Source organism: Puma concolor, chromosome A1 (genome assembly GCF_028749965.1).
Source record: "Puma concolor isolate L17-30 chromosome A1, mPumCon1.1.hap2, whole genome shotgun sequence".
NCBI lineage: Eukaryota > Metazoa > Chordata > Mammalia > Carnivora > Felidae > Puma > Puma concolor.
Genome location: NC_141667.1, coordinates 95,918,239 through 95,944,287, shown reverse-complemented (window position 1 = coordinate 95,944,287; position 26,049 = coordinate 95,918,239). Strand labels below are relative to the sequence as shown.

At 40.0% G+C, this 26,049-nt stretch overlaps 1 protein-coding gene across 2 annotated transcripts in view; it reads left to right on the top strand.

Moving 5' to 3' along the window:
* Positions 1-26,049, top strand: part of RASGRF2 (Ras protein specific guanine nucleotide releasing factor 2) — a 247,373-nt gene that overhangs the window by 64,272 nt on the left and 157,052 nt on the right. For both annotated transcript variants that reach the window (XM_025924243.2, XM_086697680.1), the window contains exon 2: positions 11,558-11,664. In XM_025924243.2, the coding sequence (XP_025780028.1) occupies positions 11,558-11,664 (107 nt within the window). The remainder of the gene's footprint in view (positions 1-11,557; positions 11,665-26,049) is intronic.

Sequence of the window (26,049 nt, the reverse complement as noted above, 5' to 3'; positions counted from 1 at the left end):
CCTATATAGAATTGAGAATACTTTAAAGTCTGTGGTACAGATTGCCAATTATCTCCACAAAGATTATAACCATATTTGTTTTATTCAGCACATTACATTTCCCAATTCTGGGTTTTATAATTTAAAAAAATTATAATTTAAAAAGAAGGTCTTAATGTACTAATATGCATTTCTTTCTCATATTTTCATATCCTTATATTACTCTTTTGTTTTTGTTTGTAGGTATGTGAATATTCTATTCCTTTGCAAACATCTCTATTAGGGTATTTGACTTTTTCTTATTGATTTAGAAACGTCTTTACATATTTAGTACATTAATTAATCCTCTTATATTATGTAGTTTTGCTTCAGAACCATATGCAAGTTTGGATATATACTATAATTTTATCATTATTATTTGATTATTATTATTAGGGCTTTCAGTTTTAAGGTTTGCTCAATGAATTTAAGTGCTAATAATTACTAAATAGCATTTAAAATATAAAAAATGAAATAACAGCTCACGTAATTTTTTGTCACTTTTGCAGTGTTATGAACCCAGTGCTTCTGATTTAAAACCTTCAGTACAACAGTGGCTCCTTGTTAATTTGATATGTGTAACTGATGATTATCAATGTAAACCAGGCACAATATCATAAAAGACTTTCCCTCTTAAAAGGCTCTGGTTATTTCTTTACTTAGATAAATATTTTCTTTCATTCCCATTTTGGTAAATTTTCATGTAATAAAAATGGAAATGTTGAATAGCAAAGTCAGAACAGTGGTCTAACCATTGTTTATATGCATCCTCTATTTCACACCTTCATGGTAAAACTGTAGATTATGTTAATAGCTACTAAAGGATTTTGGTAATGTGGGATCTTAGAGGCTCTCTGGTTCCATTTCTCAAGGGCAAGAATCCCTTTTTAAACCCCATTGAGAGATGGCCAACTCATTGCAGCATCTCTTTCCAGTTTTGGAAAGGTTTCTAAGTCTGTAACTTTAACCTATTATTCCTCTTTGTGCCTTCTGGATGCACACAGGGTAGATCTCAAGTCTGTCTCCTTATCCACCTTTCCCCTGCTCATGTTTTGGCATAACCGTGGTCCCTCTTTGACTGTGTACCTCAAGAACTGGCTTGCAGCAGCTTGTAACACTTACTTGTCTCTGTGTCAAAATATTTTCCTTTCTGCCAAGTGGCACTAACTACCCTGGGTATTAACAGCATACATTTTTATTGTATATACTTTCTGCACAGATGGGAATGTAGTTGGCAAAGAAAAAGAAATAAAACCAGTGGTTGAAATGAGAAAGTGAGGAAAGTGGTGGGAAGTGAAGGGACTTTGGAGGTTTCATTATTTAGAACTTGTGAAGTCAGGGGTTCCAGATGAGTTCATGAGAGACTGGGATGGAATGGATATTGGCATGGTGATAGAGTTTAGTCACCTTGCTATAAGAGGAGACTATGACCTTGGTGACTGAATTCTCAAGTGTGCTCAGTCAGTGGCTCCAGGCTGACCAGTTAGATGTCTCTCCCTAAAGATAGTAAGTAAATGGGAATGTTGGAGGTAGGGTGAAGGTAATCACGTAGATCAGATGTTATCTTCAGCAACATCCATCCCTGTCTGGAGTGGTAATACAGAAGAAAGACAGGAAATTGTATGAGACTTTAATGAAACATAGAGAGGAATTGTTGCCGTTCCCTTGCCAGTTGGGGATGATGACTTCAACCGCCATGCATCATGCTTCTCTTTCATGAATTTCAGTATGCTTGGTGATTTATGGGAGCTCAGATCCCTTGGCTGATGAAAAGTTTCTCTGTTCCAATTTTTAATGGTGGCCTCTCAAAGATTTGAAAAGCAACCAAATATATCAAGTTCTTTTAGCCATTCTTAAAATGACAGGTTTTCTGGCATCTTGTCTTTGTCACTCGTAAATGGGTACAGTTTAATTTAACTCTGCTCTTCATGAAATTTGGAAGCCAGACACAATGTGTCTTTCCTGTTGTAGAAAATCACAGTAGGAAGCCGTTAAACTCTTGCTGTTTAAGCTGGTTTCTAAGTTAAATTCTTATTCAATTAAAATCTAAAATCTGATTAATAGAGAAACGTATACTGAGTCAGTTTTTAAAAACTGATATTATAACACAGTGTGGATTTTACTGTGTCTTATTCATAGTTTCAAATTCACAATCAGTGTATTGGCTTGTTTTGGGACAAATGATTAAGCAAGTTCTTGCATGTCATCGAAGCTTCAAAATATAACTCCTAAGTCTTTGGGAGAATTAGGAATATTTTCATCATGAACATCAAACAACCACATAACATTTATGAGAACAAAACAACCAACAACAAACACAGTCTGACCTCTTCTTAATTACCAGGTACCCAGTGTGCTGGTTAATCATTCTAAAACATCCTTTTCTTCTTTTCCCTATGCACTTTTCTCCAAGAAAAACTTTGGGAAAAAAGGAACGAACATTTGAATTACCTAGATTTGTGGATCTGGACCAAGTCCAGTGTCCTACACAGACCTGAGATGAAGGTAAAATCTGGTAATCCCACCCCCCACAGCAATGACAAGATGTACTCATGCCTTTCAAGGCACTTTTATGTATTATTGCATTTGATCTTTACCTTGGGGTTAGCCGGAGAAGTGGCCTTGTCTTCCTTTCACCTAAGAACAAACTGAGTGCCAGAAGAACTTGGTACATACAGTTCACACTTTGTCTCCAGAGGCAGAAGGAAAAACTTGATGTCCCGCCTTCTAGCCTGGGGCTCTTTCTGCTGAGCCACACTGAGCGCTCAGATGCTGGTGTGAATCTGTGAAGTTGGCTGGTATTGAAGCCAGTATGCCCATGGCAAGGTCTCTGTATCTCCGAGTTAAAAAGGAAGTAAAGCAATAGGGAGAAGAAAAGCCTTCAGCCTTTTAGATCTTTGTGTCTAAGAAGACCTGGAGGAGGTAGTTGGATGATTTGACATATGTTCTAACAACGAAGAGCTTCAACATATAACTATGATATGAAAAGATGGAGTCTATAAAGTAGTTGAGAAATCAATCTCCTTTAACTTACACAGACTCTTCTTTGGAGCTAAACGTTCCTATGAGACAGAGCCGTGGTAAAGAAATGATCCCAGTAGGTAAAAACATTCTTCTTCAGTTAGTGCCACACCAGCTGGCACCCATGGTGACCAGATGCAGTGGGCGGAGAGGTACCTTGCAAGTCACAATTTTGATGACAAGAAGTACAAAAGAGTGAGAATTTGAGGAGGGGAGTGGTATCAAGAAACATAAAGTGTTTCCCCATTTTTATTTAAAAAATTTTTTTTAATGTTTATTTATTTTTGAGACAATGTGAGAAATAGAGTGCAAGCAGCAGAGGGACAGACAGAGGGAGACACAGAATCTGAAGCAGGCTCCAGGCTCTGAGCTGTCAGCCCAGAGCCCAACGCGGGGCTTGAACTCATGAACCGTGAGATCATGACCTGAGCCGAAGTCGGATACTTAACCGACTGAGCCACTCAGGCGCCGCTCCCCCCCCCCCCCCCAACCTCCACCTTACTGTTATTTTCAGTCTGTCTTCTCTCACTAGGGCAGTGGCAGCACATCAAGTTGATAGTGATCTGCCTGTGCCTCGAGGGCTCAGGGATGGGATACTTTTCTCTTATGAAGGGCCAGTCACATACTGGAAAAACATTAACTGAGGTTCCTGTGAATGTTAAAGATAGCACAGTTGTCAGGCTGAGTGAAGTTGAACTCAAGAGTCAAAAGTAGTATAGTGTAGTATAGTATATATATATATACTATATGTATATAGTATAGTATAGTGTAGAAGTCTAGAGCACAAAGTGGTATGGTATGGTATGGTACAGTAGTATAGAGCGCATAAAGCTCAATTTCATCAGTAATTTCATCAGGTGTTTAAAATGTATTCCACTTCCACTCTACGAGCAGTTATAGAAGGAAAGAGAGAGAGCAGGAGGTAATGAATCACAGGAAGAACAACATGGCCACATGCTATATTATCACTTTGGAAATGGACCTAGAGCCCTATACCCAGCTTTATCCATCTCCACTTCCTCAAACACTGGGAGTCTCCTTTTTGACTGGGATGGACGGCCACAGCAACCCATGAGGGTATATGGGAGAAATCCACTCTGGGCTGCAAAGGGCCACTGAATGGTGTTGTTCACATTCCCAGGGACTCTAGGCCAAACCTCAAGGCTCGGCGAGGATGGAGAGCTCCACCCTGTGTTAGAGCCGTGCTGTGATCCCAGAGGCACTGGCACCCAGGCTGCTGCACTGTCCGGATCCCTGGTCCCCTGGTCCTGAGTCACCCAGCCAGGGACAGTTTGGAGGGCACCCATTTCTTTATCCACCCTATGTTTGCCTTGCAGTGTCAGGCATCTGGGAGGCCCAGAGGAGAAGAATACCACAGTGGACTCCCGTAGGGTGTCTTCCGTCCCTCCTTCCTGACAGGAACAGTGCGAAGGGGATACAAGGAGGGTTTTTTAGCTCAGTGATTGAAGACACAGGGTTGACTTTGGCTCTCTTAATCTAAAAGTGAAAATTTTCAAGAGCATATGTAGTAATTTGGAACCCTGCAGTACCATCCAAATGGTAATATGCATGGAGCAGCATTTTTAAAAAGAAATTATTTTTCTGCTGTATACTTTTAAGAAAACCCTATTGCTTTTTTTTTTTCCCCAACTTTTTTTTATTTATTTTTGGGACAGAGAGAGACAGAGCATGAACGGGGGAGGGTCAGAGAGAGAGGGAGACACAGAATCGGAAACAGGCTCCAGGCTCCGAGCCATCAGCCCAGAGCCTGACGCGGGGCTCGAACTCACGGACCGCGAGATCGTGACCTGGCTGAAGCCGGACGCTTAACCGACTGCGCCACCCAGGCGCCCCAAAAAAACCCTATTGCTTTTTAATCTGCCTTTGAACATCACTAATTTGACCAATGTAATTTACTTTCTCTAGATATATGGGTAGTATTACAAAGATATGAACAGTTTTTAAAATACATGAGTGCACTTATTGTTGACTATATAGTTGTATGTATCTGTTGTGACTCAAACAATTTAAAAATGGAATGAACATATGTTTGTTGGCTGTATAGCTATAGGTGTTTATTGTAAATGATTCAAACAATATAGAAATGTGGAAAGTGGAAGTGGTCTTGTAGGACTGTTCTTTAGCAATTGCCGCTGTCAGCTATAAATTTGTCTCTAACTTGCAGGAGCTTAAGGACCAGAGTTTTAAGTGAGCTTGTGTTTTCATATTGGGTTACATTTGTTCTCTCTGCAAAAACACATAGCATAAACAGCAGCAAACCCATTATAATAAAACCCAGAAAACTGAAAAATTAAAATTCATACAAAGCTACAGTAGATACCGGAAAGACCCTGAACATTTAAATGTAATAGGCTTGTTCATTATGTTGTCTTTCTGGCAGTTTATGATCATTGTAGGTAAGAAATAAGAATCTTCGGTAAATCTGCAAACCTAAAGTATCTGTTCTTATTGCTCTTGTAGGTGTTTGTGAGATCATCGTAATGTTTTGACTTTCCATATTTAGGATAAAAAGGTATATTGGTAGTTTAAGCCAATCCCTTTTAAAATCCTTTCTCTGGATGGCTTCACCTGGATCTGATTATACAGTCATGAGGTTTATCACCACATGTGGCTGTCTGAAGCAAGTTTATTAATTTAATTATACCTCATGTTTCTTTACTGATAATTATTTATTCATCCAACAGTATTGAGCGCTTTGTGTGTGTCTAGCACAGAGCTAGGATCAATGGTACAAAAGGACCAGGCTGTCAGTGAAGAGACACACATGTGGACAACTCTAAGGTGATGTAAGAAGAGGGTCCACAGGATTACTGAAACCCAGAAGACAGAGTGACTCCTTTTGTCAAAGGTGCTGGGGAAGGATTCTTAGAGGAATGACGTGAGTTGTGAAAGTTCAGTAAGAACTTGTAGGTGAAGAGACTGGGGATGTGGCAAGACAAAAATACACTGATAGAGAAGGAAATGAACATTTGTTAAGGGCCTACTGTGTGCCTGGCACTGCATGTCCGCTAATTTGTTCCTGTAAGGTCTACATCATTGTCCTCATTTTGCCTGGGATGAAACTCAGGCTCAGAAAAGTTAATGTGGCTTGCCCAAGTTCTTGAGTTACCGCTTGGGGAGTCAGGATTCGCACTCCTGGTACTATCTGTAGCATGAGGCTGAGGAAGGAGCTTGTCTTCTTGGAGGAGCAATACCTTGGTGTGACTGGAGTATGGCACACACTGAAGGAAACAGAAACAAGTTTAAAAATGGAGAATGGAACTAATTAGTGTAGGACATTTTTAGCCTGCATAAGATTTGCTTTTAGTGTTTGAGAATATCAGTGAGGCTTTGTAAGTAGACATAGAAGCTTGATTTATCTTTTAGAAAGAGAACTCTGGCCACCAAATTTGGGGTGAGGGAGTTGGATAGGACTGGAGTTGGTGTCACAGATTTATCTTCATTACCAGGTGTGAAAAGAAAATACTTTTCTAAATTTTACATCATTTTCTCCTTAAGACCCCTTCTCCACTTAGTAAGTGGAGAAAAAAAGAACCTAGATTTAGTTAAGAGTAGGAAACTCAGTCTGCCCCAGTAATGTGGGAAGTCTCTTTTGGAAATTCATTTTTCCCTCTGTACCTCACTAAGATGGTATCTCAGTAAATGGAGTCTCACGTGTCCTTTAGGGTGTGTGTGTGTGTGTGTGTGTGTGTGTGTGTGTGTGAGTGTGTGAGTGTGTGTGTATGTATCAAAGGTTGGGGGAGTCCTTGCTGGTTCTGACTATGGTCTGGTGTTGTTCTGGCTCTGCCTTGGGCATCTTTTGGCGACTGTTGCTGAAGTGTGTGGCTGCTGTAACTTGCAGTCTATTTTCTGCTGGGTCAGCCAGGGCCTGGTTGTCCATATGGCTTACATGGTCCCACTTTGGCTCTTCTAGGCCTGCATAACCCGTACCCCATCCCATGGTAAGTTTTGACAGTGCCCTTCCCTTCTTGGGCCTCCATAGTATACTGTATAATTGCAAATGTCCACACCACTTAAAAGCTAGTCAGGCTCTGGAGAGCCAACTTCAAAACTTAGGCCTTTTTTTTCTTTTCACCTAACTGCTGTGACACCAGTTTTGCTGATTTGCAGTGACCACCCTATGTTGTCGTGAGAGTCGGGGGCAGGACATTAGAACGTTCCATGAGGTGACATGCTCTAGATCCCTAAAGGAACAGCGATATAGAAGCTTCTTGGATTTTGGTTTTGTTATCAACCTTTTTAACTCCTCACCCTCCTCCGGGTTTTTAGCCCTGAGTGAGGTGAAGCTGTACCATATGTGTCTCTGTCTCATGATTTCTCTATTTACCTTGACCATTTCTTCTTTCCACACTTCTCCTTGTGTTCCAAACTCACCGGGACTTCTTGAGGTCATCCTGTCCTCCTTCGGCAGGGGCCATTAACCTTTTGGCTCTCATAGTGGCCAGGATAACAAGGATAGCAAGGAGGGAGAGGGGTCAGCTGTAAGATAACAAGGAGGGAGAGAGGTCAGCTGTAAGACAATGAGTATCAATTGGTAAGTATTTCAAAGCCGTCATATTTGTCGCCTGATGGTAAAGCTGCTACAGTAGTCTAGGTGAGGGATAATAAAAGCCCGAAGGGAGTCCTATGAAAGAGCTTTGGTGAAACCACATGTGGGGCTGATAAGAGGGGGAAGTCGAAGATGACTTTGGGATTCCCAGTTAGGGTAACCATTGAATAAAGATTCACTTGACAGAGAAAAGACAAGAGTATGGGAGGGAGAGAGGGAAGGTAATGAACTCAGTTTTAGATCTGACTGAAATGCTATGTAATAGGAGAAATATATATGGGGCTGGTGCCTGGGAGAGAATCTGCCTGGAGAAATAGATTGGGGAAACAGGTGGGAATGTCTGGGAGAAGAAGAGAAAGTCATTGTCACTGCAGATGTTACATTTAAAGACATAAACAAGGTCATCACTGTTTTAATTCTTCCTTGCACTTCATAATGACCCAGTACTTTGGAATTTCTCCAAGTTCTTACAGTGGGACAGGTCTGAGGTCAAGAGTACTGTCAAGGGAGTCTGTTGCTACTTTTGATCCTCAAGGGATTTTTAAAGCCCCAGGTCTGACACATAGATGCATGGTATACTAAGTTTATATCAGAATGAGGCCAGAATATTCTATACAAAGAAAACTTTGATGAAAGGCCAAAAAAAAAAAAAAAGTTATAGATGCATGCAGAGGCACTATTTAATTTTTTTAAAAATTTAAATGTTTATTAATTATTGAGAGACAGAGAGAGACAGAGCATGAGTATGGGAGGGGCAGAGAGAGGGGGAGACAGAGAATCTGAAGCAAGTCAGCAAGAGCTGTCAGCACAGAGCCCGATGCGGGGCTTAAACTCATAAACCGCAGATCATGACCTGAGCCAAGTCGGACGCTTAACCGACTGAGGCACCCAGGCGCCCTGGCAGTGTTTAATTTTTTGTAGTTGAGCTGAATTTGTTAAGTGAACTCCTGGAAAGGTAACATGCACTTCTCAAAACCATCATTGTTATGCCTGAGACATGGTCTAACCTTTGGATGTACTCTGCTAATATAATTACTTTGCTGTCTCTGAAAGGTGGCTTTTAATTGGGTTTCTTAGCAGCAGCTGCTGTGGAGCCGCCCGTCACAGCCTTTCAATAGATCGGGCTGGTTCATTACATGTTTCCTCTCCCTGGACTGGGCCGCTGGGCTTGGACAATAGCCAGCAGTTACTGAAATGCCATCACTTATAGGATTGACCTTTAAGACACTGATTTGTTATTTTGTTGAGTTTCGACTTTTTTCCTCTCAAATTTAAATGGAGCTTTATTGAATAGAGGGCTAAACTCAATTCTTCTCGTTCTCCATGGCCCCTTCATCAGGTTATTTCCCCCTGGTTCATTGCATTTAGTTCTCTGGCTGGACAGGAGGTTTAAGAACTAAAGACAGCTTGTCATTTATGGGGCTCAGGACTGTCCATGGGGAAGTGTGGTGGATTATCACATAGGCAGGTCTCAGAGTCCTCAATGCACTGATGATTTATGCACAGGTAACCTGAGAAGTCTCTTAGTCAGTTTTTTCTTTTTGGTGTAATTGTGTTGAAAATTCTTTTTCTTCTGAAGTTTTTATTTTAATTTCAGTTAGATAATATACTATGTATATATTAGTTTCACGTGTACAATATAGTGACTCAACACTTGCATACATTACCCGGTGCTCATCACAAGTGCACTTCTTAATCCCCATCACCTGTTTCACCCATACCCCGACTCACCAACCCTCTGGTAACCATCAGTTTGTTCACTATAGTGAAGAGATTATTTCTTGGTTTGCCTCTCTCTTTTTTTCCCCTTGTGCTGGAAATTCTTATTTCTAGGATTATTGTCCTGAAGGCTTTTAATTCATTTGAAGAAAATGAGTACCTAAGTGTCACACTGAATGAACAAAACTTTGGGAGTAGGTGGGAAGGTGGGACAACAGGAAGAACTCTGTGTTTGGCTTTGGTTCTCCCTTAGAGCAGCTCTGTGGGGCTGGTTCTTTTTATGCCCCATCATGACATCCTGGTGGGTCCAGTGTATTTTCTGAATATTCTCATATAATAAAAAGCTATCTAGTCACATTTCCTTTCCAGACAGTCTCAGTTTGGTAATTAATACATCCAGCCTCAATTAGCCTGGCTTAAAGTGAAAGCTTCTCCCCTGGCTCAGATCTCAGATTCAAATTCCACCAAAAATAAAAACTGTTGATATTTTTATTGGAATGCATCGAAACTATAGATTAGTTGACTTCTTAGAGATGATAAACATATCTTCTTGGATTTAGTCCTATTTGTATTTGTTATTACAAATGCTTTGTTTTCAAAATTAAGTTTTGTGTTTGTTGATATTATACCAAAGTGCTGTATATTGATTTTATCCCCAGCAATTTTGTTTGGTGGTCTTATTCTAGTAGTTTTTCAATGAATTCTTTTTTATCAACCCACAGTTCTCTATCTTTAAGAGTCTCTTATGGTGTGTTTCCTCCTCTCTCTCTTTCCGCCTTCCCATATGCTCATCTGTTTTGTTTCTTTTTTTCTTCATTTTTTTTTTAAATTTAATTTTAGTTAACATACAGTGCAATATTGGGTTCAGGAGTAGAATTCAGTGATTCATCACTTAACATCCAGTGCTCATCACAACAGGTGCCCTCCTTAGTACTCGTCACCCATCTAACCTACCTCCCACCCACCTCCATCCATCAACCTAGTTTGTTCTCTGTCATTATGAGTCTCTTGTGGCTTGTTTCCCTCTCTTCTCTCCCCCTCTCCTTTCCGTATGTTCATATGCTTGTTTTCTTAAATTCCACATGAGTGAAATCATATGGTATTTGTCTTTCTCTGCCTGACTTATTTCACTTAGCATAATACATTCTTGCCCCATCCATGTCATTGCAAATGGCAAGATTTCATTCTTTTTGATAGCTGAGTAATATTCCATTGTGTGTGTGTGTGTGTGTGTGTGTGTGTGTGTGTGTATCATCTTTATCCATTCATCAATTGATGCACATTTTGGCTCTCTCCATAGTTTGGCTACTGTTGTTAATAATGCTGCTATAAACATTTGGGTGCATGTACCCCTTCAAATCTGCATTTTTGTATCTTTTGGGTAAATACCTAGTAGTGAAATTGATATATCATAGAGTAATTCTATTTTTAGTTTCTTGAGGAACCTCCATACTGTTCTCCAGAGTGGCTGCACCAGTTTGCATTCCCACCAGCAGTGCAAGAACATTTCCCTTTCTCCACATCCACGCCAACACCTGTTTTTTCTTGTGTTGTTAATTTTAGCCATTTTGACAGGTTTAAGGTGATATCTCAATACGGTTTTGATTTGTATTTCTCTGATGATGTGTGATGTTGAGCATCTTTTCATGTGTCTGTTAGCCCTCTGGATGTCTTCTTCAATTAATTTTTAATATAGACAATTATATCAGCTGTGAAAAATGAGTTTTTCCCTTGCTTTCCATTTCTTGTGCCTTTTTTCCTTTATTTTTCTATATTGCCCACCAGAGAGAATTAGCAAATGTAAGTAGTGATAACTGCCATCTTTTTCTTATTTTTGATTTCAGAAAGGTTGCTTGCAGTAGCACACCAATAGGTAAGATGTTTGTAGTAAGGTTTTGGTTAGATATCCTTTATTAGGTTTAGAAATGTCAGCAAGGAGTTTTAATCCTGCATATGTGTAGCCTTATCAAATACCTTGTAGCCTTATCAAATATCTGTATTGAGTGAGGTGTTGCGGGTTGACTCTTACTGAAGGGCGTTAAGATGCAACCTATTGTATCTTCTAGGTGCAAAGTCATTGCCAAGTGGACTGGGAGTGATATTACATTTTGAAATATGATTTACATAAAGCTGATGCATTTTTTACACATACACCCTTTGTAGGAAAATAGTGTATTATGCGGTCAGGCTTGAAAAATAAAACTAAACTTTGTTTGTTTTTCTCTCTAGTATTACTTTACCGTTCTTTTTGGCCATGAAGGTCAGAAACCCCTGGAGTTGCGCTGTGAGGAGGAGCAGGATGGTAAAGAGTGGATGGAGGCCATTCACCAAGCCAGGTATGGGCTCACATCCTCTGTGTGACACTGGATTGACTGGGTGTCTTGCCTTGGGGTTTTCACTGTTGGCTGTAGTTTTGGAAGAACTTGAAATTCCAAGATGGGTTTCCCCTTGGTACCTCCTCCTTAGTGACATGCGAGATGCTTCTTTGTGCTTTCTACGGCTATATTCTAGCTAAAGATGGCTAATAGAGGTAACAATAATAGTATCAGGTTACTTTTGTGGATTGTTCCTGTGTGCCAGGCACTCTTCTAAGTGCTTCTCAAGTAAGGCAATTTATTAAACGTATTGAATTGCTTATCCGCTCAACAGTCTGAGAGTGGGATATTATAATTACCCCTCTTTTACAGAGAAGGGAAGTAAGGCCCAGCCGGTTAGTTTGCTTGCCTCAGGTCACACAGTTGGTAAGTGGCAGAGCCCGGATATGGACTCCACCAAGCCCACATTTATAAACTCTGCCCTGGGCAGCCTAGGTATCAAGAAGGGTGATGATGACTTTATCTAGGGAGATAGAAGAGTATGATTTTGTTTCCTCCTAAGAAATATCAGGAAGAAAGAATGCACTCAGCCTCAAACAAGAACGAGAAATCTGAAAGAGACTCAGGCAGATCCTTCTCTTTTATTTTTCATCTTCATTTCTGAAGTCCAGTCCGCTTTTGCTTTAGCTGGCTCCCATGCTGTCTGCTTTCCTGCCTGTCTCATCCCTCGTCCAGTCTTTTGTCACCCCCCAACTGCCTACTCATATTCCTGGTGTTTTAGGTGCAAAATTCCAGCTGGGGCACATCTTCTTTTCCTTCCCCTGACATGCCCCCTGCTTCTCGGAAGTGCCCGTTCCTGCCTCTAACCACCCCTGACCCTGAAACTCCCCGGACAAGTTGCCCTCATAGGCCCCTTCTCCACATGGCTGCGGTGCTTGCAGTAGTACACGTCGAATATCTAACAATTGAGCACAATAGAGGTGGGTTTTTGTTTTTGTTTTTTTACATATTTTGCACGTGTGATTTCTGTTTCTTGAGCTGGATTGTGTGCACCTGGAGAGTAAGGAGGAGGATGCTTCATTTCTGAATGAAGCATGGTGCTAATTATGTGGTAGGTGACCAAGAAATATTTTCAGATTGATTGTAAAGAAGATGAGGTATTTGTTCTGGGTTTAGATGCTTCTTTAACCCTTGAGATTTTTTCTCTGAAAGTTCTCTCCGTCTCATCCCCTCCCACTCCTCTTCTTTCTTAAGCTTCTTTATATTAACCACCTACCTCCTCTGTGGCAGGCGGCATGCTAAGTGCTTTACATACTTTGTTTATTCCTCACAACTACCCAGCAGGGTATTATTAGCCCTACTTTGTAGATGAGAAAACAAAGATGCATGATTATTAAGCAGATTGGCCAACATGTAAAACGAAGTTGTTACGCTGCAGAGCTGAGCTTCCCACACATCAGTCTGACTCCAGAACCTTTTACCAGTGTTTTCTATTGTAACTGTCTTTATTATCGTCTCCTTCTCTCTTTACTCTTCCCCTCTTCTGTTTCTTTTTCTCTTTCTCTGTTCACAGATGAAGGTAGATTAGTATGAGGTTAGGGTTGAGAGTAGAAGATGTTATTTGCAAAATATTTCAGTCCCTTTTCTTCCCTCCTCTTCAGAATACTTCTCTGAGATGCCCAGGGTTGGCGACCAAATGCTGCTCACCAAGTGGGCCCTGGGGATAGCTTGCCCACATCGTGATCCTGGCACACTGTTCGGCTGTCTTTTGTCTCATTGTTTCTGTCTGAGGGTTTTGCTCCAGACTGTGCTCTACAGTACAGTGACTTGCTGTAGAAAGAAGGCTGGGTCTTCAAAGGTGAACTAAGTATCAGGTTGGCAAGGTAGAGCTTGGGTTATTTCTGGACACAATCTCTGTGACTGCTTCTGTTCTCTCCTACCTGGGAATTAAAATGATATAAATAAGTTAAAACGTGTGTATTTGCCCCCCCCCTTTTTTTTCAACTCCAGAAAAGCCAGATACTCGTAGTAGCCTAGAATGCCTCTGTGGTTGCTGAGCAAATACCATGTTGGACCAAATACAGGGTATGGATTCCTTCAAAAATGGTTAGATTTTAAATCTAATTTTTAAAATTATTTTAAATCATTTTTTTTAATGTTTTATTTAATTTTGAGAGAGACAGAGACAGAGTGTGAACAGGGTAGGGGCAGAGAGAGGGAGACACAGAATCCGAAACAGGCTCCAGGCTCTGAGCTATCAGCCCAGAGCCCGACGCGGGGCTCGAACTCACAAGCCATGAGGTCGTGACCTGAGCCAAAGTCGGACACTCAACCGACTGAGCCACCCAGGCGCCCCATTTTAAATCATTTTTAAATCACTATTTTTCTATGCTATGGGAACTTTGTCATATACGTGGAAGTGGGTCAGTATTTGGTGTTGATTGACATATGATCGAAACCAGGGCTCGTGTGATCTTGTCAGAAACGTAGACTTTAGAAATCACTTTGGTGATTTAGGAGACCGAATGATAAGAATTCTCTTGTGGATTTGAAGATTTAGTTAATAATTGATTTTTTTAAAAATGTCCTGCCTTTTTGGTCCATTAGATTTGCTTTTCCTTTGATTTGAGGCCCAGGACTGGGTTCTTTGATGATTTCTTTTTAATCAGACTGCTTTATACTTGAGTTCTTGCATTTGACTTTTTGCATTGAGATGCTTCTTACATTTTCTGTTTTATAAATCAGGAGGATAACAACTTTTTCATTTAAGTTTCATTAAGTTGAGTTTTTGGTGTGAACTTGGATTTGTGAAATTCATTCTGACTGTTCATACATGTGCAGAGCCAGAAAGTAAATGAAGCTGATTCAGAGAGGGAATTTGTCAGCCAGTTTTGTTTGGCATTGTGCTAATTAAACAACTGATTGGATGACTAAATATTTCACCTTTAGAGCGTTAATTTGGTGCCACTGCCTTTTTAATAGAAAATGCTCAATAATTACGGTTTTTTTAAATCCCTCTTTTTAAAAGTCTGAGCTTTTGACTAACTGATGGCTATTTTAGCCTGAGACTAATTTTTTTTGAGCTCCCTGCAGACACTACATAGAAACAGGGACTGCTCAGAGCCCTTTTCCTGGTCTCTGCTGTTTTACTGGGATGTCTTCTCAGAGCTGGCTTGGGCATGCTGTCCTTGTGTGCCACAGATACCACATTCTTGCTGCTGGCTTGTTGTACCTCTGAGATGAATCTACTTGCTCCAGTTTGCCTTCAGAGGATCTTTGGGTCCTTTTCTGGATGTTGAATTGCATGTTTTCTCCCTTAGATCTGGCCCCAAGGAAAAATCTGTTTGGAAATTACATTCTCATTCTGAAGCTCCGAAGTGGTCCAGAAAACTTGTTTTACGTTCTTTTTTTTTTTTTGAAGTTGGCCAATATTACTTTCTAGAACACTGGCACATTTAAAATATCATTCCATCACATATTATTGGCACCAGTTCATGGGAAGCTGCTAGCAAGACTCAGTCATGTTTTTGTCTGGATGAGCTGAGGCCAGAGCATTTTAACAGCAGTGAAGTCTATGTTTATTCCATAAGTGGTTTGCTAGTTGGGTATGGAATTTTGGACGTTCCTAATAATCTGATTTTTGTTGTTGTTGTCTTCTTGGCTGTATCTGTCTATCGTGGTTGGTTTAGTCATTGACATTAGGATGGTCAAAAACATTGACCCAGGTAATTGCGGGTCCTTAGGGCTCACTGACTGAAAAGACAAAATCCACAGCACTGTGTCTCCACTTTTTATCCGCTGGAACATGGACCAAGCGAAGTCTCGGCAGGTAGAAGGTAGCTATGGCCTGGAAGAGGATCTAGGTGTGCAGAGATACCAAAGCAGTATTAGACCAGGATGATATCTAACACATCTCTCAGGGCCCTAGCATGGATAGTGTCACTTACTGGGAGAAGAAATGATGGATGAAAGTAGGTTTGTGGGGCCAAGATGGTGAGCACTGGTCAGGAGGGGCCTCTGAGGGGAATTGGAGGGTTGGATTGCCTGGAAGGGGCAGTGAGGAGCCGTGTGATTCTGAGGGGTCTCCTTGCCCTTGCTAGGGAAGATACGAGAAGAGTATCCGAAACTACTGGAGAAGTAAGGTATGTCCTGAGGGGAAAGCTGGCTTTAGGTTTCTACCAAAGCTGGGGTTAGAGGAAGACTTTTGAGAAGTTGCAGAGGTGGAGAATATTGCACCTGGTACAGTGAGCCACAGAATGTGCACAGCTTTTCCTTTTTTCCTCCCTGCAAACGTATGGCTTATGCTTTCAGTGGTTGAGACTGTCCCAACGTACCTTTCCCCTGCTTTTTTAACTGAAACTCTGCTCAAACCCCCATCTTGACAGTCTTCCCTCCTCTTGGTGTGTGCATATGGCAGGTGGATCTTAGGCTTTTTTTCAGTGGGGAGGGCATTTGCAAGGGAAGAGGAATTCAGTGTGTGCTTCCATTCTATAAAGCTCATGTCAGATTTAGTTTGGCAAGGGTTTGACAGAACCCGTTCCCTCATCCTGTCAGTCCTGAACTTGACGAGCATAGAGACTTAATCCTCTAGTTAAGTCTTTCAGTTAAGTCTTCTCCTTTTGTCCACTAAAGAAAGCTCTAATCCAGCCTCTTGGGTCTGTTTTTATCTGTAGTCCTTTTGATGACATGTGCCTCAGGCAGCCTGTTGTTTGTTCTCTCTCTTCCCCCCTCTATCAATCTGTTCCCTCCTCCCCCACAGCATACACCACACACACACACACACACACACACACACACACACACACACAACACACAGCATACACAACCACACACACATACACACACAAGCCATCATGGTAACTGCTCCAGACACCTAGTGCCTGTAACCTCATCCTTTTAATTGGATGGAGGCATAATTTAGAGTGAAGTGTATATTATAAAATCTATCCCAACACTAAAGGCCACTGTGTGTATCATATCATCCGCATAAAATCAGCTCTTTATATATGTACAGGAAGAAATCCTTCACAAATCAGAACAAAGCTAAAAACGCTTTGTTTATCACGGTGAACTGACAGGACTAGAAAATCAGAAATGGACAGTGATGTCATAGCCTAAAGCTATATTTTGTATTCTTCTTGTAATAATAAGACTATCACTACTATTGCTACTTTAAAGCTGAAGATATGGATTTTGTTCATTTGATATATATATTTTTTAATAAGAAGTTTTGTCAGGACTTTGCCTCCAGATTGGACATGATGAAAGAGACGTCAGCACTTTCTTCCTTAGAACCTGCAGAGAAAGAGAGAAAAGGTGTGTCTGCAAACTATGAAAGATTTCACTTGATGAGATGGTAGAAATTGTTTTCTACAGGGAAAAGTTGGGGTTGAATTTCTTTATTTTCAGCCTTTGGTTAATACTTTCACCTGCTGGTTCTCTTTCCTGTTCTTCACAGTGTTTTTTCTTCAGTTTGTTTGCACAGCACCAGGAGCTTGCAGTAGAACAGGCGCTCTGTCTGTCTGCACGTGAACCCCAGCCCGCCTGCAGGGGGCGCCCCCCCAACAGGCTCTTGGCTGCCCCAATAACTAGTGCTGCTTCAAGGCAAATTTCTGCCTTGAGCCTCTTCCCTCTGATTCCCTTGCTCCATCCGTTATTCCCTTTCTTATACATTCCATCTGTTTACCAAGCCGGCTCTGGCTTTTTTCCTGTATTCTTAGATTCTCTTTGAATCTCTCCCACCTTGAAACAAGAAATTAAAATCCCTCCCTTGGCCCCGCATCCTCCTCCAGCTGCCCTCTCTTGCTGCATAGACAGGCTTCCTGAAGAAATGCTTGGGTTGTTCTCCTTCCTCACACAGCTCCTGCTCCTTTTCCAGCCCTTTGTGATGGGTTTCTGTCCCCACCACACAGAAACTGTTGTTAGCCGAGTCGACAGCGTCTTTCCAAAGCTTTTCTTTCCTTATATAACTTCAACTTTCCAGTAATACTTATTTTTTAATTACACAAATAGTACATAAGTGCAACCTCTCTAATAAAAAAAAGAAAGAAGGCAAAGCAAGCAAGCAAGCAAGCAAGCAAGAAAGAAAGAAAGAAAGAAAGAAAGAAAGAATCCAAACAATGAAAAGTAGAGAGAGTAAAAAGTTTTTCCATTCATATGCTCCTCCTTCCCCTCCCCACATTCCCCAAGCTCACTTATTCCTCAAAGGTATTTACTGGTAACAGTCTCCTGCTTAGTGTTTTCATACATTTGCATATCTGTTAGATAAATAGATAAGATAGGTAATATTACATACTCTTTTACTGACTATTCATATTATTCTCAACCTTCCTTTCACACTAATTTGGAGGTTGTTTTTTATTTTATTTAATTATTTTTTTAATGTTTATTTATTTTTGAGAGTGTGAGCAGGAGAGGGGCAGAGAGGGGGAGACAGAGGATCTGAAGTAGGCTCCGTACTCACAGCACAGAGCCCGATGCAAGTGCTGGAACTCATGAACGGCAAGATCATGACCTGAACTGAAGTTGGGTGCTTAACAAATTGAACCACCCAGATGCCTCCTGAAGAGGTTGTTGTTGTTGTTTTTTTTTTTAAACATCATTATGTAGAGACCTAAATCTTCTCTTGAAATTCTCTTTCCTTTTGCTTCTAGGACGTCGCTCCTGATTCTTCTACTCCTTTGATCATTTCTTCTCCTCTTTCACTGTCCCCTGTGTTCTGTCCCTTTCTTTAATGTCACTGCTCTGTGCCCTTGTTCCTTTCTCTCCTCACCAGTCATCCACTGCCAAGGCTTCCCCCAGGTGGATGGAGTCACCCTTTCCCCATGTTTTCGTTAATGCTGGGTACCGTGCTAAGTGCTCCATGTTCTCTTCTCACTGAACAGTCACAACGGCCCATGAAATCGGTGGTTCTATCTCCATTGAGTCTGAGGTCTTAGAGGATGAAATAACATCCCAAAGATCACCAGTCTACTAAGTGGCAGAGCTGATCCTCAAATCCAGGTCAGGCTAACTCTGAAACCTGTGTACTTAATTAGGAAGATGTATTGCCTCTAGTATGTGTAGGACCATCTTTCTATATTGACCTAACTGTATACCCCCTCCCCCTGGGTGCTAACCTCAAATTTTTTTCCACCTCCCCTTCTTCCTACCAGAGTATAGTCCCCTGTACACATGTACTCAGTCACTCAAGCCAGCAGGATGCCATCCTGTACCCTCTGCCCTCACTGCTCATGTCCATTCAGCCAGATGTGGATTTGAACCCTGGAACATCTGGTCTCTATTCCTGTGCCGACAGTGGTTGCCTGGCTTACTGCTCAGCCACCTCACCTGTCTCACTTCTAAGTTTGCCTCCTAATCCATCCTCCACAGGGGACCAGAGTGCCTTTCTGAAAAGAACATACGTGCCTGGTAGAACTCTAGGTTTCATATTAGTAATTTTGGTTATTATATTCAGTTGACTTCTTAGTATAGAAAGTTTTAAACAGAGAGACTCAGCTCTCATTCATCTGCATTACCCTCCCTGGGCCACTTTCTTCCCCTGTAGAAAGGACTGACCATTCCCTTCTTTGGGCCCCTACTGCAACCCTTTATTTCTTTTAAAGTACCTTCGAAATTACTGTATTGATTTGTTTATGTCTGTTGCTCTCTGTCAGTCTGAATTCCTTCAACACAAATCTGTTGCTCACCTCTTATCTCCTGCTTCTGGCACAGTGGCAAATTGCTTTTCAGAAATGTGGGTACCAATTTAATCTCCCTCTGCTAAGACATGAAAAAGCTGGAATCATTTTTTTGAAAAATTTGTATTATATTGATGGGCAAAAAATGGTATCTTGGTGTAATGATAATTTCCTTGATTATTGGTGAAATTGACTATTTTTTGCCATTGTTAATATTTGTTTATGTTTCCTATATGAATTGGCATCTTATGTCCAATGCTTGTTTTTTCTCTTGGTGTTTTTCTTATCAGTTTGTTTATGAGCTTTTTGTATGAAAAAAATATCTGTTTGTATTTGTTCTAAATTCCCTTGCACCATTTTTTTTTTTGCCCTGTACTTATTTTTTGACAGAGTTTTGAATTATGACACAGTGCAAATATTGCTTTTGGTGGGGAGGTTGTTCCATTGCTTTAAAAAAATACTTAAAAAACTGAAATATAATTCATATGCCATAAAACCTACCATTTTAAAGCACACAACTTAATGGATTTTAGTATATTCACAAGGCTGTGTAACCATCACCACTCTCTGATTCTGGAACATTTTCAACACCCCTCAAAACCCCAATATCTGTTAGCATTCACTCCCCATTTCCTGATTTCCCTAGCCCTAGCCAACTACTGATCTACTTTCTGTATCTGTGGATTTGCCCATTGTGGACATTTTGTATAAATGGAATCATACAAGCCTTTTGTGTTTGGCTTCTTTTACTTATAATGTTATCAGAGTTCATCCGTGTTGTAATAGCATAATGAATCTTCTGTTCTTTCTGTGGTGGAATACTATTCCATTGTATGAGTGTACCACATTTTGTTTACTCATTCATTGGTTGATGAACATTTGCTGCTGTGAATATTTGTGTACACATTTTTGTGGACATGTTTTGAATTCTCTTGGGTGTACATAGGAGTTGAGTTATTAAGTCATATGTTAACTCTATGTTTAAATTTCTGAGGAACCAACAAACTGTTTTCCATAGTGGCTGCACCATTTTATATTTCCACTAGCTAGCAATTTATGAGAGTTCTAATTTCTCCACATCCTCACCAACACTTGTTTCCATTGCTATTTTATTTGGAGTCCTTGTAGTGGAAATTGAATATGAGAATTTATAAACTCCTTTAATCCATTTGGGTTTATTGAATATAGTTAGATATATGCTCTTGCTAAAGAATTTTTTGTGATCATAAAGAGAATTCTACCAATACTATTCTGCACATTTATTTGTAAAGAAATAAAAGCATCAGTGTTAAGAAAGAGTCATCAATACAATTTTCTTCAGTTTTATAATACAGCACTATAAAATATTTTTTTTTTTTTTAGAAATAAATGTTCCTTAAAATTTCTCTGCCCCGAAATGATGATTTTACCACTATTGACTTTCTGTTATATTTTCTTATAGCAATATTTTGCTTGTTTTTTATATCAGATTGTGTTTTGGAAAGGATTATTGACAACTTTCCATATGCCCCATAGTTAGTCAAATGTTTAAATAATGAACTACTAACTGTGAACTGGAAAGAAGGAGCAATATTTAGAACAGGGAATTTTAGTCTTTAAATTTTATTCCTCTTTTTAATCTCTTCTAATGGAGATGCTTGTGTTTCCATTCATTGTAAAGGAGGCAAGCTTAGGAGAAAAGAGCCTATCTATCAGTAGAGAGAGAAAAGATTGTTGGGGGTGATACACAGTTAGAAACTTACCCTAATGTGACAGCTAACAAATACTGATTAACCGATGGAGTAGAACCATTGATGTAAGAGAATTTGAAAGCCAGAAAAAGTGGATAATAGCAATGCTGAAGTGCCTGTGAGTAAATCTACGGAGGCACAGTCTTGTGTAGATAAGCCAGCTGCTGTCAGTGCACAAATACTGTCTAGATGGGAACTGTACTGCCGTTATCCAGGACTGGTTTTTCCCAATTCCCAAAGACATCATGCTCCCCCTGATGTGAAAAATGCTGATTCGAAAGAGTTTTCTCAGTAAAATTGATCATAATCCTGGAGCTGGTGCAAGTTTTTCTTCAGTCACCTATGAGTTTTTAGTTTGGGTTTTACTACAGTTCTCATTATACATATCTCATTAGCATATCTATCTATCTATCTATCTCATTAGCAAATAAGTCTTCAATCAAAGTAAGTAGGATGAGGGTCTGGCTCATCTAACCATTTCTTGTGAAGCTAATATAATTTTTACTCTTCTATAAAAATAATTAAGGCCTATGCTATTATGCTGTACTTCTCTGGACTCTTTAGGATTCTATTGGAATGCTTCCTTTTCTCCCATATGGAATAGTGGTGTTTTGGTTTTGATTATACATATTACACATGAATATTTTACTCTCCTATATATACCTCAGACTTGCCATCTGTTAGTACTGGACACATGAATTTGGCTTTCATCATGTTGATTTATATGGCTTAATTTTATTATTTCACTTGGCAGCAAAGAGACTATTTTCTCCCCTGGTGGAAGTTAAACTAAACAACACACACACGAAATTAAAAACAATCACAAATAATAAATAGATCAGGCAGAAATTCTTAAACTTGAGCAACTGGAAAATTTAATCAGATAGAAGATACATTGGAGATATAGTAAAATAGAAATACCACTGCTCTGAAAATTCCTACATCGAAGGAAGCATTTCCAGTTGATTTGCACAATCCACTTACTAGTGGCATGTATAAGGAAAGCCCTGTGGTATAAAGTGAAGTAGACACACCAGTAAGAGTAGTGAACTAGAGAGAACCAATTAAATAAATTGAATGACTTGAGAATTATGAAAAATGAAAATTATTATGTGAAGAAAAATACAATGTGCAGAGTAAATTATCTTAGGTAACTATTTTTCATTTAGCAATGACCTTTATGTGAATGCCTGTTTTGTGCCAGGCCCCATGTCAGGTGCTGAGCTAATCTGTAATATCTTTGCCTAGATTATTGTGGAGCCTCCAACTGGTCTTCCTTTCTCTGTCCTCGCACTCCACCCCCCATCTCTGTCTTTTCCCATTACTGCAGCCAGTGTGATCCTGTTCGAATGTCAGATCTTGCCATGCCTCCAGTCAAAGCTCTGAATCTCATTCATGGTGAAAACCTGAGACTTTATGTTGGTCCACAGGGCTTTGCATGGTTTAGAATCCTGTTCTCTCTTCTGCCTCTCACCTTACTCCCCTCCAGTAAACCAGCCACTCTGCCTTTCCTCAGGCAGCCCAGGCCTGTTCCCACTACGGAGCTTTCACACATGATATTCCCTCTAACGGGAATGCTTTTCCAACCAGCTAGCCACATGGCTCACAGCTTCAGGTCATGACTCCAATAACATCTTCTCAGGGAGACCCTCTCTCACAGCCTGGTTAACATTATAACCCCTGTCTCCCCCACTTCCTATCCTACTCCCCTGGCCCTGCTTTTTCATTGAAGTACTAATCATCACGTAACATACTATATATTTTAAAAATTTATTTTATTGTCTCTTGCTCCCTACTACAATGTAAATTCCATGAGGGCACAGATTTTTTTTTTCTTCCTATTTTGTTTACTCCTGTCTCCAATGCTTTGAACAGTTTTTGGGTATATAACAACATTCAGTACATACTGAAGAGTGAATTTGGAGTCACAGGAACATATAAAGAAACTACTACATGTTACAGAAGCCCACCTCACAGAGTAAATAACTGCCATTAGGATTTACGTATTTTCTTTTTGCCACTTAATATTGTAGAGATGTTGCAAAATACAGAAAAGCACAAAAGAAGTAATTAAAAATCACCTGTCATTGCTCTAACACATGTGCATGTACAAATTATATTTACTTTAATCTTCTGGGGTTTTTTTTGTTAATTTATTAGTGGGTCTTGAGTACGTTCCATTATGTTAACCATTTTTTAAAATATGACTTTAAATGGCTTGTATCATTCCATTGTTTCATCACTTTCATATTATATGCATCTATATTTAGATTCGGTTTTATTATATTTGTTTTAATGAATGAAAATCTTGTTTTTTTATACATCTTTGTGCAAGTCACTGTTTATTTTCCTTGGGTTAGATTATTATACTTGAAACGACTATGACAAAGGATGACATTTTAAGCTGTCTTGATACTTGTTGTGTTGTTGTCTCCTAGACTGTCTCGCTCTGGTACAGAGTACCCCTTTTGTCTTATCTTTGCTGGTACGGAATATTATCATTCCTGAAGCTCTTGACCAATTTTTTTTTTAATTTGAGAGAGAGAGCACGCCAGTGGGGGAGAGGGACAGAGGACGAGAGAGAGAGAGACAGAGAGAGACAGAGAGAGAGAGAGACAGAGAGAGAGAGAATCTCGAGCAGGCTCCATAGTCAGTGCAGAGCCCAACATGGGGCTCAGTCCCATGACCCTGGGATCATGACCTGAGCCAAAATCAGGAGTCGGATGCTCAACTGACTGAGCCACCCAGGTGTCCCAAACTCTTGACCAAATTTGATAAACAATTTTTACTCTTTAAGTACGTCCTTTTCTCTCTCGCTATTAATTATTCACATATTATATTCCATGATGTCCTTAACTTCTTGATTTAATGACTTTGGGCCCTACTGTTGGTTCCCCGCTATAAAGATGAAAAGAATTTAACACCCTTGCAAAACCATTTACCTACTCTCCCTTTGTCCCCTCAGTTTTTGCTACTTACATATTCTTGGCTTTTAAATTGGTTGTTTATGTCTTAAAATAATATAATTAACTCTCTTTGTCAACTTTGAGAAGCGTGTAATGAGTCTCTGCTATGAAAGGTAAGTAAATTAAGACATTTAATGTGTCTTTCTTTATTGTTCTCTTCTTTCCACAAACTGAGGTTTTATTACTTTATTATTTACTCTCTATTTATAAACTTTTAAACATTTACCTTCTGTTCCTAAATTTAATTAAGCCTCTGTTGATTCTCAAAATAAAAAACCAATGAGAGAAAACAAAATAAAAAACCATGGTTTTATAAATATTTTCCAAAGTATTAAGACTGGTGTTTGATACCATGGAGAACGAAATATAATCATGCACTTGAATCCTTGCTTTTTGAAGGAGAATATTTTAATTTCTTTCTAGCATTTTTTTTTTTTTATTACTTCTGCGGGCTTGTATTCTTGCATTCCATGTTAACTCTTGTCTTTGTATTCTGTTTTGTTTGGTTGGAAAGCCTCCTCATAATTTTTCTCCGATAGTAAATGTGATCGTTAGTAAACGGCTTCTGTCTTGAACTGGCACTTGCCTGGGTGTGGGAATTTGGGTTCAGACTTTTTCTTCAGTTTTCTACTGTGATCTAGTGTCCCAGGTTACTGATGACAAGTATGTCATTTTGATTCTTGCTTTCTTTAGATAAATTGTGATTTCTCTTTGGAGGCTTTTATAATTGTTCCCTATCCTTAGAGCTCTGATATTTTACCAGGATGTATCAGGGTATGAAATTTTTTCATTTATCCTGTCTGGCATTTAGATTATGCTTTCTCTTTGAACTGTGCTGTGTTCAGTTCAGGGAAGTTTTCTTCCATTTCTTGCTTATTTCTTCCCCATCACAATCTCTGTTTTTTCCCATTCTGGAACTCCCATAAGGTAGATATTAGATCTCTTGGATCTATACTCATTTTTGCTCAGGTTTTCTTCCCTATTTCCAATCTCTTTGTGTTTTTCTTTTTGTTGTTCTTGTTCAGTGTTCTTTATGTCTCCAGCCACCTAGCTTAGTTTTCAATCGTGTCTGCTTTATCATTTAGCGCATTCATTGACCTGTGAAATTTTAATAATCATTTAAAAAAAAATTTTTTTTTCAACGTTTATTTATTTTTTTGGGACAGAGAGAGACAGATCATGAACGGGGGAGGGGCAGAGAGAGAGGGAGACCCAGAATCAGAAACAGGCTCCAGGCTCCGAGCCATCAGCCCAGAGCCTGACGCGGGGCTTGAACTCCCGGACCGCGAGATCGTGACCTGGCTGAAATCGGACGCTTAACCGACTGCGCCACCCAGGCGTCCCAATAATCATTTTTTGTTTCCAAGAACTCTTCTTGTTACCTAGTTCCTTCTTTTCCATAGCAGCCCCTTGTTACCTTATGACTCTAATATCCTTCCATATCTCTCTGAAGGTAATATATCTCTGTTTGGATTATCCTGTTTATTATATTTTCTGTTTGTTCATTTGGGGCTGTATTTATTTATGTATTGTTGCTTAACAACTTACCCCACAGTGCTTAAAACAGCAAACATTTTATTGTCCTCCCACAGTGTTTGTGGGTCAGGAATTAACTGGGCGTCTCTGCCTGAAGGTCTCTCATAAGGCAACAATTTGGAGGTCTTATCTGAAGGCTCAAAGAGGAAGGATCCACATCCAAGTTTGCTCACATGTTTGTTAGCAAGATTCACTTCCTTATCAGTTGTGCATTGAAGCCTCAGGTCCTGTCCTCATCAGCTATTGGCCAGAGGCCTCTCTCAGTGTCTGTCTATGTGGACCTCTCCATACAGCAGCTCTTAACATGGTGTAGGCTTCCTCAGAACAAACCAGTAGGACAATAAGAGAAGGCAAGCAAGAGGGAAGCTAGAGTCTCCTTGTAAACTGATCTTGGAAGTGCCGTTCTATCACTTTTGCCATATTCTAATCCTTCGAAGTGAGTCACCCCGGTCCATCTCACACTGAAGAGAAAGGGGTTACATAGGGTATGAATAC